Source organism: Candoia aspera, chromosome 7 (assembly GCF_035149785.1).
Source record: "Candoia aspera isolate rCanAsp1 chromosome 7, rCanAsp1.hap2, whole genome shotgun sequence".
Classification (NCBI taxonomy): Eukaryota; Metazoa; Chordata; class Lepidosauria; order Squamata; family Boidae; genus Candoia; species Candoia aspera.
The window spans coordinates 10,102,082-10,119,235 of record NC_086159.1 but is presented as its reverse complement, the minus strand read 5'-3'; the positions used below and the strand labels follow the sequence as shown (position 1 = coordinate 10,119,235).

Genomic DNA, 17,154 nt, shown 5'->3' with positions numbered 1-17,154 from the left:
AGGAAAAGGGGTGCAAGGTGCAGAGATTCCCAGGGCCCAGAGAGCGAGAACTTGCAGAAGATTAATCAGATTAAAGACAAGGACCCTCCATTTCCCAGACACCTCCAAACTACAGTTCCTTCCCTTCCCCCAACTTTGTGAGTTTTTACAGAATTTTGATTAGGTCTTGCAAAAGGAGCAGACCAAACCATGCCTCTTTTAGAGGGACTGAATCTCATGAATACAGGGAATGGAATTACACCTGATGTTCATGTTGATAGGAGCCCCCATTAGTGGTGGCAGAAGCATCTTATGGCTTGGTGTTCTTATTCCCATTTCAGGACGACGTGGCCCAGCCGTTGAATCTCTCAGCAAAGCCCAAGACAAATGACAGCAAGTCTCCCGCGTTACCCACTTCTCCTCACATGCCACCACTGAGAATAAACAGTGGGTGCAGCTCGCTGAAATCTTCAGGGCCAGCAACGTTAGCTAGTCCATCCGCCAGAGTCAACACAATAGGTAAGAAGATTCTATAATGCTAGAGGACAGCCATACATAGTCTATGGGCCTCTTAAGCTGCTAGTAAAGGTAAAGGTTTCCCTTGACATTAAGTCCAGTCGTGTCCGACTCTAGGGGGTGGTGCTCATCTCCGTTTCAAAGCTGAAGAGCCGGCGTTTGTCCGTAGACACTTCCGTGGTCACGTGGCCGGCATGACTAAATGGAACGCTGTTACCTGCCCGCTGAAGCGGTACCTATTAATCTACTCACATTTGCATGTTTTCGAACTGCTAGGTTGGCAGGAGCTGGGACTAGCAACGGGAGCTCACTCCGTCACGCAGATTCAAACCGCCAACCTTCCGATCGGCAAGCTCAGCAGCTCAGCGGTTTAACCCGCAGCGCCACCGCATCCACTTAAGCTGCTACCCCCACCCATATCTTGAGATTGGGTTACCAATACTTGAGCCATGTTTCAAGGGTTTGAGAAGAGATAAGATTGATTAAGGGAACCATTTGCTTCCTACAGACCTTCCAGTCTCCTCCTTACCTTTCACACACACACACACACACACACTGCCAGTATATAACAATATTGTTGATGTGAGTTGTAGTGGTTCTTTTTCAATGTTACACTCAACTGTGAATGAAAAAGCCAAACAATTTTATGGTTGTAATATTGATACCCTAAATTAACATTGATAGAATATTTTCCTTTCTCTTTTCTATTTCAATATTCTAAGCTATCTATATAATGGAATGTCTAATTTTCAAACATATGATACAAACATCAATGTATTGAAACAACACAATGTATTAAGGTTTATAACAACATAACAAAAAGGAAAAGAAAAATACTGGTTGAACATTTGGGGTTGCAACCCTTCTGGAGACCTCACCATGTCATCCAACAGCCTTTGGTAGCCCTCTAGAAGGTTGGGAGGGAGGTGGACTGCTGGAACATCTCCTGTCCCTGAGTTAGGCCTATCCCCAGGCAAAGAAACCTGTGAGTGAGATTAGCCCTTCCTACTCTGTTCAGAAAAGAACAAGTGAGTCTGTTGGGCTGAGCCAAAAATGTCCATGGAACACTTGGGACTACAACTAGAAAAGGGATGGGTGAAAAGGGATGCCTTAAAATTGGATTGGTGGGAGAGAGTGGCATTGTCCCAAAGTTTCAAAACTATCTCTACTCTTCTCCATGGACAGTAAGTAGAAAAAGTGCAGCAAATATGCACACCAAAGTCACATTGGAGTTGAAAAAGCCTTATCTCATTGCTTCTAATATCCTGCCTTATTTCAGAGGGCAGAACAGGGTCAACGGGGTATCAAGATCTGAAGGAACATGCAAGAACCTTTGTATCCAAAGAGTCTGTTCCTAAGTCATCCTAGCATCAGTAGACTTGTGGATACCAGAACCCTGCTTCACTTGCCATTTTCAAAGAATTTATTTGAATTAAAAATAATTCTCTGTGGGGGCTCCTCATCTTTGGAAAGTCTTGCTCCCCGAGGCAAGGATGGACCTCATAGCTTCCCAGAGGTGCATATAAACATGGCTGTTCCAGAAGGCTTGGGAGATTGGATTGCTTTGTAGTTGTTTCGAAATTATGGTAATTATTACATAAATTTATTTATTCACCCATTTTATGTTTAAGGCCACCCACTCACCACACAACTGTGGGTGGCTTCCATAGGTTTAAAAAGATCAAAATACAAATTGTCAGAACAATAAAATTGCCACGGACAATTAACTCCAAGAACACACTTAGTTAGGTTCATACAACAACCTAGCCTGGAAGATCAAAACAGGCCTTCTAGGCTCTAAAAAAGACCTAGAAGTTTGGGGGTGTCAGGATCTGAGGAGGGGCGGGGAATGCTGTTCCACAGGGCAGATGTAACAACAGAGAAAACACAGGTCCTGGGTCTCATAACATGACATATCTTTATTGATGGGATCCAGAATGTGCCAACCCTTTCAGATCCTGGTGGAGAGGATCCAAAACTTGCAAACATCCAGGCCCTGTGCCAGTAGAGCTTTATAGATGATCCCAGCATCTTGACTTGCATCTGGAAGCCCATTGGCAACCAGTGCAGGCTGCATTACAGAGAGGGTACCCAGGGGCATACCAAGGTTGTGTGGCTTTTGGACTTGTCTACTTCATAGTGTCCGTATGATTGAAGTGGTTTACAAATGCCATAAATAAATGGGAAGCTGGTGTGCTGAAAAGCAGAATTTCCTTTTCTAGTATATTTTCATTTCCTAGAATGCCTCTGAGTCTCATAGGCCTGATAGACACTCTTAGAACATACAGCCCACAGCTTTGTTTGGAAATATGCCCACTGCCTATAAAAAGGGAAAAGATAAGCTGATCTTGTACAGAATATACTGATGTACTATAGAGAGTGGTAGAATTAAATAAAAAATGTCTTCTAGTTGAACTCAACCGTGCAGCTTTCTTGACGACTGTATGGAAATGGCCTGCCATTGCCTCCTCCTCTTCCGGCTCCCCTCCCCCTCCTCCCCTCCCCCTCCCCCCTCCCCCTCCTCCTCCTCTTCTTCTTCTTCTTCTTCTTCTTCTTCTTCTTCTTCAATTTCCTTATAACTTATAATTCCCTAGGATTTGCTGGCAGTCTCCCCTCCAATTACTAACCAGATCCAACCCGTCCCCTCTTAAACCTTCGTTAGAGAACCAGTTCTTTGCAAGATGACACTCTTTTTCTGCTGTAGCATTCAGCTAGTAAGTTCATTTTGTAGGAAACAAGTCAAATCTTACACTGTATTCCTGCAGGATTCTTAGTAAACAAAATGTGCATAGAGGAAAATATACCTTAACCTAAACAGATGGGGCAGATTATTAAGACAGTGGGGGGAAAGTATAAGATTATAATATCTTCTCAAACTTCTATAAACTTCAGAAAAGAAGTCTTAATAAAGCACAGTAGTGATATTCTGGTACAAGAGGAATAGATAAAATGTTGCCCCAGGATGCAGCTGTTCAACATGTGTGTGGACATGCACATCATGCACACGTCACTGCTCACCCCATCTGTTACTGGGTTTCCACCAGACTGCTTCTAGTAGATGGTGTTTTGTGACCAGCCAAAACCAGTGAAAGTCGTTTTGTAAGTGTATAATTTCCCCTGCTGATCACAGCCATTTTGTGAGAGCTCTCAAGAGATTTCCTAAAAATGTATTAATCTATTTATTAGAAAATATATATGGCCACCCAAATTATACAGAATAGCCCTAAGTGGCTAACAGACAGATATACAAATAATAAAATGCACATGATTAAAAAGACTCCTCACCTACACCTCACCAAACACAATAACACTGTCCTCGCAGAAACACAAATCTTGGGCTCACCTCCTTTCCCGACCCAGTGCTTGTGGGAAAAGCTTAATGGCTTTCTGAAAAGCAAGACTGATAAGGTCCTCCTTACCACAGCAGAGAGACTGTTTCACAAGGTAAGGACAGCTAAAGAAAAGGATTGCTTCCTAGGTCTCACCAGATGTCAACATTTAAGAGAGGGGACCTGGCCAAGCCACTGTATCCAATCTAATGAGACAGGTAGATGTCCTCAGGGAGAGGCGGTCCAAAGATAACCTGACCCCATGCCATACTGGGCTTTAAAGGGGAGCACCTTGAATTGCACCAGGAAAGAAACTGGGAGCCAGTGCAACTCACACAGCCCATGCCGTGAAACATGGGCAAACTATGGGGTGCCCAGAACTGTGTGCGCTGCTGCATTCTGGGCCAGTTGAAGTCTCTGGGTGGCCTTCAAGGGCAGTCCCATGCAGAGTGCATTGCACTAGTCCAAACAAGAAATAATTAGGGCATGAGCAACCATGAGCTGGTCGGGGAATGTGCACAATTGGCACACAAGATGAAGCTGTGCAAAGATCCCCCTAGATCTCCCCAGATGGTTCCCTAGCCTGGTGCAAGGGCTGGGACTTGGGTGCATGCAAATGTCTCCAGGCATCCCTTGCATACATAAGAGAGTGTGAGAGAGTGTTTGATGCAACTTGTGAACCACACTCTAGAGGATAAGAACATGAGCAGTGCCCTGCTGGATCGGACCCCTGGCCCATCTAGCCCAGCAATCTGTTCTCACAGTGGCCAACCAACTGCACAAGGAAGCCCTCTAGTCTCCCAGCAGGTGGCCTTCAGAGGCAGTCCCACTGCCATCAAGGCCAATAGCCACTGATCCCCAGGACTTCCATGAATAAATGAGAAGACCACTCTAAGAAGCTTCATAATTTTCTAGATAAAATCTTCTCTTTCTGGCTTCCTTGTTTCTTTGCCTGCATTTGGAATCCTTGCCGTTTTCTTCCTCCCCTTTCACTGAAATGTAGATTCTGAAAGGCTGTACCTGTAATGAGTGATAATGTAATTGGATAAAAGCTGTGAGGATGACTGGAGTTGTAAAGGTCACTCTTGTAAGGAGAATTAATGTGTTATACCATTAATAAACCATGGGAAACTGTGGACCAAAAGATAACATACTTAAGTTATTGTTAATGACATAGACTTCATCACCATATATCTTTACAAGACAGATATAGAAAAGGACTTTTTGGGGTTATATAGGGTGGATCACTGTGCATGCTGTCTAGGATAATGGAGTCTGCACACTTCCCCCCGCCCCTCCATACAGACACTTACCAAAGTAGCTACCAGTAAGAAGTAGCTACCAGTTTCTTCTTACTGGTAGCTACTTTGGGATTATAGTTAATAGCTGATGATAGAAGTCTGATTCTTGCCTACTGCTCTTGTCCAATACTGGCTACTTATAGACTATCCAAAGAAGAACAAGAAGGCATTGCATGGGCTAGAAAAGCAAATCTAGAAATGATGGCAATAATTCAAAGAGAATCACGGTGGCTGTTTTTGCATGACCTGCTTAACAAGCCAAAGACCAACAGATGAGTTTGCACAACGTGCAAAGCTGATTAACAGTGGTTAGCCTGTGGAGGGGGCAGGGTTAGCCTATCTTGTTAGTTGGTTTTCTAGTTGGTTTTCTGTCAATCCAGAAAATGTGTTACTTCAATCACCAGGTTACGTATTCTGTGACTGCAGCCAGGACAACTGGTCCTGATGAGAAAAACTGACTAGGTTATCTGTATGTCCCTGCTCTCCCTTAACTGTTATTAAATTCAACTTGGGTGGACAACTTAACAAAAGAAGACAGTCTGTGGGCCTTCATACAAAGTACTATAGTCACCAAACTAAGGCACGGGTATCCCTTTACTATATACTGGCAATATTCCAATCAGCAATGACTGCAAGGGGGGAGGGTTCAGAAAAGTCAAGATGGCAGCTGAGACCATGAGATGAAAGCCATGCCCTTTTGTATGTGCATGCTGTGTTGACACATGCACAAAAGGGCAGGGCTTCAAGAATGCCATCATGACCACCATTTGAACTTTCTTGATCATTCCCTCTGGATGGTCATAATCCCAATATTTTTTTCCAGTATGGTTGCATGTGGCTGCAGTGGATGGAAAGGGGAACATCCCTTGTAAACATCACCTCTTGGTGATGTTCTTGAGCTTACTTTATTGTTGGAGATGCCACAAGGTGCCACTGATTTTATTTTTCTATTAGAACATCTCTACATCACCCTGAAGCCTCCTTGGCTGCCCATCCTTCTCGGTTAGAAGAAGACCCATGGGACCTCCTTTTGAGCTTGAGAAATAGAAGTGAGGGAAGCTGCAGAACATCAGAGGGAAGATTGTACAATGGAAGTCAGACCATCCACGTATACATCTTGCCTACTGGGACTCTAAATAAGTGCAGGAGCACCACACTCCACCCATGAGAATTCCACCCATAGTATCTTCTTTTTTAAAGGATTTGTACAGTAAATTCTCTTTTATCAAACTGAACAAGAACTGATAGAAAAATGCTACAGGGTTTTTCTATGTAGCACTAAATAGTGATATAGGGAAGAGCCAGCACCTGCCTGATGGCACATAATCAGTCAGTCAATCAAAATGGCTGTGGGTATTACCGCAGCCTTAATTCTTAGAGATGAACAACACCTCAGGACCTGTGCTGCTGTACAGAATTACTTGTTTAGCTGCAAATCATCAAGGAACTCAGTGCAGGTTTTAAGAAAGAAGCAGCTGTTGAGGGGAGGGCACCAAACCACCTTGCTGGAAACCCTCTCCATCATCCTGCAAACATGGATCTGGGTCTGGAACTAGAGCAGACTGGAGGCTTGCAGGGTATAAGCAGAGAACAGGGGGAAAGTTCCTTCTGATCCTCCCCTCCAAACCATGATCTTTCCCTTAAACAGGTGTATCAGCCCCCATTGAAGGAAAATGGGATCTGCTTAGTGTTTTCCAGGCCAAATCTAACATGCTGGTGCTGACGTTTCACGGTTATTTTCTTCAGTCATAAACACAGCTTGGCCATTGCAATGATTTGTCTGTTTGTTTATTCTATTTTCCAACTATGCAATAAGCAGTTCCATTTGTCCATCAACATTTTGCCACCAACCCGAGCAAGCATATCCTCTACCCCAAAGAAGATTACATTCTAGTGGGCAAGTATATTAATTCCCTGCCCACTAGCATCTTAGCAGCTTCTGAAAAACATATGGGGTGTCTGTCTTCCTTCCTTCCTTCCTTCCTTCCTTCCTTCCTTCCTTCCTTCCTTCCTTCCTTCCTTCCTTCCTTCCTTCCTTCCTTCCTTCCCTCCCTCCCTCCCTCCCTCCCTCCCTCCCTCCCTCCCTCCCTCCCTCCCTCCCTCCTTCCTTCCTTCCTTCCTTCCTTCCTTCCTTCCTTCCTTCCTTCCTTCCTTCCTTCCTTCCTTCCTTCCTTCCTTCCTACCACGCAAAGCTTTCTCAAAGATATTGATGTTTGGAGGAGAAATCCACACAAATAATCTGGAGTAGGCTTCTTGTTCTTAGGCAGACATTCCTGGAAAGAGCAGATAATACAGATTCTGAACACCACGCCTGCATTTGTGGGTAGCACCTGGTTAGCTGCTTGGATTTTTCAGGCATAACATCACTGCGGAAGTCACCTTGTTTGCTGGTGGGAGAACTGATTCCATTATGTCTATGTCCATTGGCAATTGCGCTGGGGAGATTGTTGGATATGCTGTGTGCAAGCACAAGATTACACAATCAGCAAAGGGTGCCAGGTAGTATCATTTTAAATAGCACCTTGGGCAGCGAGGGATTAAATATTGTCCTGATTTTTTTAAAAAAAGAGGAAAACAAATCTCTCCTTGAAAAGACAGGCATATTGAGGCAACAGCTAGATCTGAAGCCTTTTATATGACATTCTACTTTTCTGGGTGGGAAGATATTGCAATCAAACATTCTAATGTTGGACCTCTCACCTGTAAATAAAATCTGTCACATGATCCTCTGGGTCATTTTTTTTTAGTTCTGATAATGAGCTCATTAGCCATTTCTTGATGTTACAGACCTGATGGAGAATGAAATTTGTAAAGCCCTAAACTGGCTTGGATGCATCTTTCCCTTAACATAATCTATGACATTATGTGTAGCATGAACCCTGCAGGATGTGGAGATCCTCAATCCATCTCATAGATGGTTTGAGGATCTCCACATCCTGCAGGGTTCATGCTACGCAGACATTTCAAGGTGTTCCAAATGTCCCCTTTTGCTTTTCATTAACACCAGGCAGAGCAATTCTATCAGTCCTCCTTCAATTTGGTGAAAGGCATTTGCTTTCAAAACTGTTTCAAAGCAGAAGAGAATGTTGGAGAAATCCTCATGCATTCTTGCATTTATTTAATGATAAAGTAGCCAAAGGCTGTGTATAAAGACACACCCATTTTTCCAATGGTTTGTAGCCTTTTGGGTTTTCCACATTCCAGTTAGCTCAAGGGAAGACACTGGGACATCCACAGGGGGACCACAGACACCCACAGGTTCTTCCTGTTGTCAGAATGACAAAAGCAGCATTATACCATTGTGCTGCAAGTTCCACCCTTTCCATGCATGCAAGCAATGTCCCGGCACATGTACAAAAGGGACAGGCTCTCGTCATGATAGCACAGTGGCAGTGACCACTGCCACTGTCCCTACCAACGGGAGGTCCTGCCCTTAAGAACTTGTTGGAGAATTTTTCTTTCCCTTGGAGCAATTCAGAGAAATCATCCATCCACTTTCTCTGCCCACAAATTAAGTGGAGATTTGCAAAGGTCTTTGTGCCTAGTTCCAGTGTTAGCCAAGTTTGGCTAGCATGCATTCCTTAAAAAATCCAGGGGCAAGGCAGGTGACGTTGGTCCTTCTTTTCTAAAATGTGGGAGATGACAAAAGGCATCTCTTTCTTTTTTCAAAAAGGTTCAAAACACCCAGTGTGTTTGCATCAGCACTGAGTTCTCAACAAGAAAGCATGTAAAGTCCCAAAAGTCCCTCTTTTGGGGGAGATGGGCGGTAATTAAATTTGAATAATAAATAAATAAAAATAATAAATAAATAAAATATAAGCAAAACATCAAGCTTCTTCAGAGCTCAAGTGAATCAGGAGACTACCTGCATCCTGTCGTGCGTTTTAGATGATTAAAGCAGCCCTTACTTGCCTTCTTGAGTAGTGAATTTTTCTGTGGGGTTTTTTTCCCCCCTACGGAAATCTGTCCCCAAAAGGCATCTGCGGGACAGTCAAAAAAGTCAAGATGGTGGCCACACCTGCATTACTGAAGCAGCGTCCTTTTTTTTCATGTGTTGCAGAGATTGTACAGTCCCTGGAGATTAATAAAGGGAGCAGGCCTATATTAGTCTGCTCATCCTTGGTCTAGGTTGAGTGTACATGAGGATAGAAAACTAGCTTCTCAGGGAACAGGCTGAATAGGACATTACTGTCCAAAGGGTTATTCTTGCATTTACAGGTAGGTGCGTTTTCTAGTTTTTGCTTTAATCTAAGGATGCATGAGAGCCAGTTTGGTGTAGTGGTTAAGGCACCAGGCTAGAAACCAGGAGACTGTGAGTTCTAGTCCTGCCTTAGGCACAAAGCCAGCTGGGGGACCTTGGGCCAGCCACTTTTTCTCAGCCCTAGGAAGGCGGCAATGGCAAATCACTTCTGAAAAACTTCATCAAGAAAACTGCAGGGACTTGTCCAGGCAGTCTCCAAGACTGAACAATTGCAAAAAGGATGCATGCAATCAGAATAGCATCACCTGCTTTAACTGCAGGTCCAGGCCAAACTAGGACCGAACACCTCATTCTTTGTAATGCATAAAAGGACTGTAACGACTTCCTCCTCCCACAGAAATTGGAGGGTTCCCAAAATCCTTGGTTTCAGTTTCTAAAGGAAGCTAGACTTGCCAACTCCAAAGCTTCCAAAACGATTTTAAAAAACATTTGGGGGGGGGGGGAACCATGCGCACACAGTGGCAGCAATCCAAAGATTCTAGCCATGTTAGTCTGAACCAATCTGACACCAGTTCCTCTCTCCCCCCATAAGGTTTCAAAGCAGCGTGCAAGGAGACAGTGTTGTGCGTTCTTTGGCAAGCAGCGGATCAGATAGAAGGCGCAAGCAATGCAACAAGGATGTGTAATCTGACATGATTAGACAAGGCTCTTTAGGAACACAACATTCATAATTGAGACAAAACAAAAGAGTATTAATAACACTTCCCTAACACGGCAGTTAGCCATTTTATATTTCCTTTCTTTAATCTTGGTGTTTTTCAACAAATCATGGGATTTAATAGCATGTTTTGGCAGATTAGAGGATTTATGGCCCAGATGTTTTTTGTTCTAAAAATGGATTAGGGCGTAAAGTTTGCTGGAATCTATGGAACATGTTGAGGCAAGCCGGTCATTTTGCCTGTGATTAGTGGCAGCCTTCTGTCTCGCAGCCCCACCATCTGTTACAATTCACCAATGGATCTGGTTAGATTTAGCCTCATGTCACAAACAGAAGCCTCTTTTCCAGTCAATTTCATATTACAGTTTTCAGGGCTTTAAAAGGAAAAAAAAAGGAAGGGAAGGGAAGGAAGGGAAGGGAGAAGCTGTAGTTTAAAAAGGATGGAAAAGGAGGTTGTGTGAATAATAAAATGGCCAATATTAACTCCCAACCCATTGCACATACATAGATCCTAGAGTATGAAGTTTTTAAGTTTTTATCCCTAGCAGCCTTGCACACATGCAGATCCGACTGCATCTATTGATAAAGCGGAGGGACCCCCGCAGGGTAGATTTGAAACAAAAGAGCATTTGAATAAAAGCTGGTAACATTTTGAAAGTGAAGCGTTTCAGCTCCAACCGAAGCTATAAACTAGCATGCCGGGCCTTGTGGGTGCATGTGTGTGTGAGAGAGAAGAGTGTGAGTGTATATGTGTGAACTGTATCAAGAAGTGAGCATTCTGTAAAGCCTTAGCAGATTGAGAATCAAGTCTAAATTCTGGGCTCCTTGCATGTTACCGAAGAGCATGTGCATTAAAGTATCAGAGGATGACATTCAGTGGCAGAGTTTTATCGTCCATCTCGTAGCCGAGGATCACCACCTGTGCTTTGTTAAGGTATATCTGAGGTTTAAGGGAGCATTGTCACATATTTTCATTCTATACTTCCTCCCCTGCATGGACAAAATTAATAAACCTGCCCAATGTATTCAGGGAAATGTGTTTCCAGAATTTATTTTAGTTAATTTAGAGCTGCATCAATGCTGTGATGAATGTTGCTTTCCTGCTCAAAGGACTTACAGGTAGTCCTCAGTTAATAACCATTCGTTCAGCGACCGCTCAGAGTTATGGTGGCGCTGCATGAGTGGTACTTATGCCTGGTCCCCAAAGTTATGGCCGTTGCAGAGCCCCCGTGGTCACGTGATCAAAATTCAGGCTCATGGCAGCCTGCCCACATTTATGACCACAGGGGCGCTTCAATTCCCCCTACCCGCCTATCCCCCCCCCCATCTGTGCCCTTTTGGCCACCCTGCATAGCAGCACTCGGCTGGTGGTGCTGGGCTGAAGTAGAGGACTGGGGCCTTCAGTGGTCTCAGCCAGCCACCGCTAAGCCCAGGCCTCTACTTCAGCCCCAGCACCAGCAACGAGTGCTGCCTCAAGGCCCGCGCAGCAGCCAGCCACCCCAGCACAAAGCCCCTGCGCTCTGCAGGAATTGCAAGAAGGCAGCACACCATTTGGAGAGAGGCGTGTGCAGCCTCGGGAAGAAGGCCTGGCGCGGCCGGCAGCTTCCTCACATGGGGCCAGGCCGGACGTGCCTTGTCAGTAGTGGGAGGAAGAACACAGCAGAGATCAGCCAGCGGGGTCGGCTGGGGCTTTGCGCTGTGGCGTGTGGGGGGCCCTGGCCATGGTGTGGGGCTTGAGCTGAATTAGAGGTCTGGGGGGGGGGCTGCCTGAGACGACTGAAGACCGTGGGCCTCTACTCCAGCCTCTGTACCGCCACTGCCGCTGAGGAGTGACACTATGCAGGGCAACCAGAAGGGCAGAGACTGGGGGAGCGAAATAGGTGGGTGGGGGGAGTTCCAGAGGAGGCAGGGGGGGCGTCCCTTACCTCCCCAGGACTCGGTGCTGGGAGGGATCCAGCCCAGAATGGCTTGGATTTGGGTGGATCCTCACCTAACGACCGGTGAGATTCAGTTAACGGCGGCAAGGAGGACTGCCAGGATTGCTGTCACTAAGCTATGCAGTCACGTGACTTGGCACCTTAGGACCACATCACTTAGTGACAGAAATTTCAGTCCAATTCCTGTTGTTAACCAAGGATTACCTGTATAAGCTGAATTGCAGAGCAAGAGAAAGCATAAGGACCGATTGCTATAGGAGGAGCAGGGTCAGACCTGACCCATACTTGCAGCACTAGGCTTGCATACTGTGGTCAAAGAAACAATATCTCCACCAAATCGCCCAAACCAAATCCAACTCAAGGGAGACTTTCCTAAGGAAATGTTGTCACCAGGGCTGTCCCGCAGGGTGGGGAGGGGAGGGGAGGGTGACAAAGAAGTCAACTTGGCAGCCACAACCTTGACTTTTTTTACCTGCCTTGCAGATGTTCTTGGCAGAACATTGTTCTCCATTTGCTCATTAGGCCTCCAGGTTAAGGAACTTCAAACAAAAAGCCTGAATGTTTCTACAAGTTCAAGGTTTGTGTGCTGAACTTGCTGCTTTTAAAAACAGCAGCAACAACAACAACAACAACAACATTGTTGTTTACGTGGCTTCATGCAGACAGCCTTGAAAATTCTCCAAATCATAAATTGGGACTTCAATAAATAAATGGATTCGTGGGATTAAGGTCCATTTAATCCATCATAAATTTTGGAAAAGTAGCCAAGCAAATCCTTCTGAGATATGAAGTGATGAACAAGGCTTGTTTTCTAAGACGCAGAAGTTTTTCAGTCTTTCTGACAAAGCCCTGTGTCATCAGGGAAAAGGAGATGGGAAACGCTTGCTAAGCCGTGGTTTCAGTGTGGCTTGTTGAATCAACCACAGTGAGTTGATTCACACAACTTCCTAAGCCATAAACAAACTATCCTGCGGCTTAGCCCAATTTCTGAATCCAGCCACATACACACAAACACAGCTAAGGATGAGCCTGGCTTCCCTCCGTTTCTCATTTTTCATCTGTATATTTGTTTCGTATTCTTATTTTTTTCAGTTTGCAAACAAACAAAAAACTTGCATGAAACCTATGTGTGTGTATGTATGTATGTCTGTGCATGCGTGTGCACGTGTATATGTTGATTTCCTGTAAAATTTATTTATTTGTTTGTTTATTTATGTTCTATCCCGCCTTTATTATTTTTATAAATAACTCAAGGCGGCGAACATACCTATTACTCCTTCCCCCTCCTATTTTCCCCACAACAACCCTGTGAGGTGAGTTGGGCTGAGAGACCATTGATTTCCTTTTACAGTTTTTTTATATGCACTTTTTTTTTTGTCCAGCAGACTCTGGTTTTTGGCATGTAAATGTGTTGTGATTTAGATACACATTTGAAAGTGTAAATGAGCATCAAGATGAGAAGGGAATCCATTTCACACCCATTCCTGCAAGCACTTCTTTATTCAAATCCCAGTTCAGTTCTTTTATTCCATAACACCATGATTTTGGGGTCTGGGGTTTTCTGGGGTTTTTTGGGGGGGGTATTTCATTGCTATTTGTCTCCACTTTTTAAATGAATCTTTATTTCTTGAATTTCTTATTTCTTTAAATTTAATTTCTTAATTCCTAATAAATTTATTTCTTTGTGAAGCATTTCTTCTGAATTAACGCTAAGCACACCTGCTAAAGTGAGACTTTTGTTCATGAAAGTCTAGTCTGTAATGAAAACGTTAGTCTTTAAGTCACTCAGATTCGTCAATCGTTTAGTCGCTAAGCAGATTATCTAGCTGTAGGTAAGGTAGGAATAGTAAAGGCTTACAGCCAAAATCAGAGAAATTCAGTATCTAATATGGTCTTCAGGAGAAGTGTGAAAATGTCCTGCTATGTAGTATTCTAATTCTGGAACAAGCCAATTCAAACTTTCTGGAAGTGATCCATACTCAAAACTGGCATATCATGGACCTCTTCTGAAAATGCAGAACAGTCCATTCCAGGATCAGAACATCTGGTGACAGAACATTTTGCACACCTTCCAGGAATCATTGGTTATTTTTTTTAATACAAAAGTATAGGTGCATATTTGCGTGCAAGGGAGAGAGGAGAAATAGGCCATTTTCTTGACTTCTTTGTCAAGGATTTATTCATTCATTCATTTCACATCCTCAAAATAGTTTCCAAATAATACCAGCCATACAATTTTCTGCCACTGAGTTCATTGGGGTTTACTCTCAAATAAGTGAGTAGATAATTCCATTGTTGTTATATCAATCAATCAATCATTCACTCCTTCGTTTGTTTCAGTATTTTCATGTTAAAATAAACAAGAAGATTGACCTCTCATAATTTTCAGTGTGCCCAGATGCTGCTAGAGAAAACATTTGGATGTTTTGATGGTAATCATATTTCTGTTTGTGCCCCCTTTCCCTTCTACCTTCTTCCTAGATATCCTTTCCTCCATCACATCATCAGGTTACTTAAATGATCACGATGCTGTTACCAAGGCAATCCAGGAGGCCCGGCAGATGAAAGAACAGCTACGGCGAGAACAACAGGTGCTGGATGGAAAAGTTGCCGTTGCAAACAATTTAGGTTTAAACAACTGCAGGACAGATAAGGTGAGTTTCCAAGGCCCTGATTGGATCCTTGAACTCCAGTCGTAATGTTGTGGCTCCTCAGTCGAAGTTCAGCTTTGGCTTTTGAAATGTGGAGGAAAAGGGCACCTTCTAAAACTTTTCAAATAGCTCTGGCTAAATATTATAGTAGTAAATTACAGCCTCAGCCTCACTGGACTGGATACAAATCTAGGGATAACAATGGATGTCTTTCTCTAGTGTTTTCCTGGGTCCATGTTGTCTGATATGCAACTGAACACTTGGAATAGCCCCCAGATGTATATTCAATGAGGTATATTCAAGTGTTCGCAAATAGTTGGCCACATTCACACATTACACTTTTCAATGTCCAGTAGCATCAACATCTTTAAAATGTTGTGTGTGTCAGGTTCATACTCCCCAAAGTGGATGCAGTTAAAGTTATTTGTCAAGGAGAACATGCTAAAGAAAGATGTCACAGAAAAGAACGTTTTCCTCATTTGGGTGTGCAGGATATAGAAAAATGGATTTAAGATACAATACAATAGATTTAAATTGAATGTTAGGGGGAAAAAAAAGACCTTTTAATAGTAAAAGCGTTTCACAATGGAGCCTATTACTCAGAGTCATAGGACCTGTGAGTTTCCAGAATTAATATATCAGTTGAGAAAAAAATAATACTGGGGGAAGAATGAGATAAAACATTGAGCCTGTTCAAAATATCTGAGTACCTACAAGATAGGAGACTGGACTAACATATGGTTAGGTAGTTTGGAACTAAGCCATCACAGTAAGCCATAATGTGATTCTTTAAAAAAAAAATACTGGGATGCTCAAACATTGCATGCTTGTGACTCCCTAACAGGATAGGCAAATTTGTGTGACCTTTCCCCTGATGAGTAAAGCTAATGATTTTATTGGGACTAGAGTTGGGAATGAATAAATATACCACTTACTTCCAATAAATAAATGTTCATCAAGGGTTTGCAGACTTTGAGGACTTGTACAAGCAAAGTGCAGAGCAAATCCTAGTATGAGTTTTGGCAGCATTTAAGTGTTGCCTCTATAAGTGCAATTACATTTAAAAAATAAAAGTGACCACACCCACGCCCTAAGTTGCTCATGACCTGGGAGGTCACGACTCACAGTTTGAGAATTCCTGGTTTATTCATTAATCTGGGTTTAGGATTTAGTGTGTTGTATGAAAGCAGCTGTGAAGTAGCCAGGAACAGGATGGGAATTTAGGTTTGGGGATGTGTGCCTCAAGATATAAAAGTTTTCCTATCTGATCTGTCCTGGATATTCAGGGAGAAAGTAAAAAAACAAACACACACAAATGCACACACTCCTTTTTCATGTCCCTTTCTCCAAAATTCCTCACTGCTCAGTTCATAGAAAGAATAACACAGGAATTAATGACTGTGTTAATTAGAGTAACAACCTTAGAAATGGTGCTTTGATAGTGCTGATATCATCAATAATATTAGGAATAATCACAGTGGTAGCTGTCGTAGCAGCAGCAATTGTAGTAAGAAGGATGCAAGATTACAACTTCACCAATTGCAGCTTTAGAGTTCCAGTATCTAATGTTTAGTTCGCGTGTCCAAGATTAACTGAATGTCTAGGAAGCCTAGTAAGACCTGGGCCCATTGCCTCACCTTCAATTAAGCAATCAGGATTATAAACAATATGCAAGTTGCTTTTTTTATGTAAAGGATGGGAAGAATGCCACATTCCCTGGCAAGAACTATTGAGTCAGTGACAGGAGCTACAATAGACAGTGTTGTTGGCAATAATCCGAAATACTGTCTATACACTGATAAGCAGGAGTTGTTGTTTGAACAAAGAGGCTTTGGGTCAGACCAGAAATGGTTCAGGCTACAGACAACATGTGCAGTTTATATGGTTTAATAGCTGCTGCTAGTGTGGGGTGGGGCATCCAATAGGGAAAACAATACCTTTTTTTTTTCCCCTATAAGGTAGGCCTGATTCAGATCTATCCTGATTTAGAGCAGTTCCTTCTCAATTCCACTTTGAGCTAAGTGGAAAGGAGTTTTACGGTTATCACCAAAAGCTTCCAAGCACAGAGCTTGTAGTAGCTTCTTTGGGAATGATTTTAAACCAGCATACAGCAGAGAAGTAAACAGTTACATTCCTTTCCTGCTTGGTACCACTCCTTTTCTCTGTTCCCTTCTGGAACTACTGTTTAAAAGATTAAAGATTAAAGTCAGTACTTGCAACCATACTTGCAACCTCTAGATCAGGATAGATCTGAATCAGGCCTACCTTATAGGGGGAAAAAAAAGGTATTGTTTTCCCTATTGAATGCCCCACCCCATACTAGACATTAATAATGTCTAAACCAAGCTCATGATCAAGCTTTCACTCTGGGTGAAATTGATCTAGCTAGCCTTTCTCAAGTGTTCCAAGCAGGGCAGTGCAACCTTTTGATTTAATCTCCAAAAAGCGCTTCTGGAGACTTCTTCAGTAGGTCCCAGGAAAGGGCACACCTGCTTTAAAGTGTTGAACACAAGGGTTACCTT

At 43.3% G+C, this 17,154-nt stretch overlaps 1 protein-coding gene across 1 annotated transcript in view; it reads left to right on the top strand.

The window, feature by feature from the left end:
* The window catches only part of SOX5 (SRY-box transcription factor 5), a 412,396-nt gene that overhangs the window by 348,160 nt on the left and 47,082 nt on the right, over window positions 1–17,154 (top strand). Inside the window, exons 9-10 of the mRNA XM_063308662.1 lie at window positions 321–498; window positions 14,463–14,635. Of these exons, the coding sequence (XP_063164732.1) occupies window positions 321–498; window positions 14,463–14,635 (351 nt within the window). The remainder of the gene's footprint in view (window positions 1–320; window positions 499–14,462; window positions 14,636–17,154) is intronic.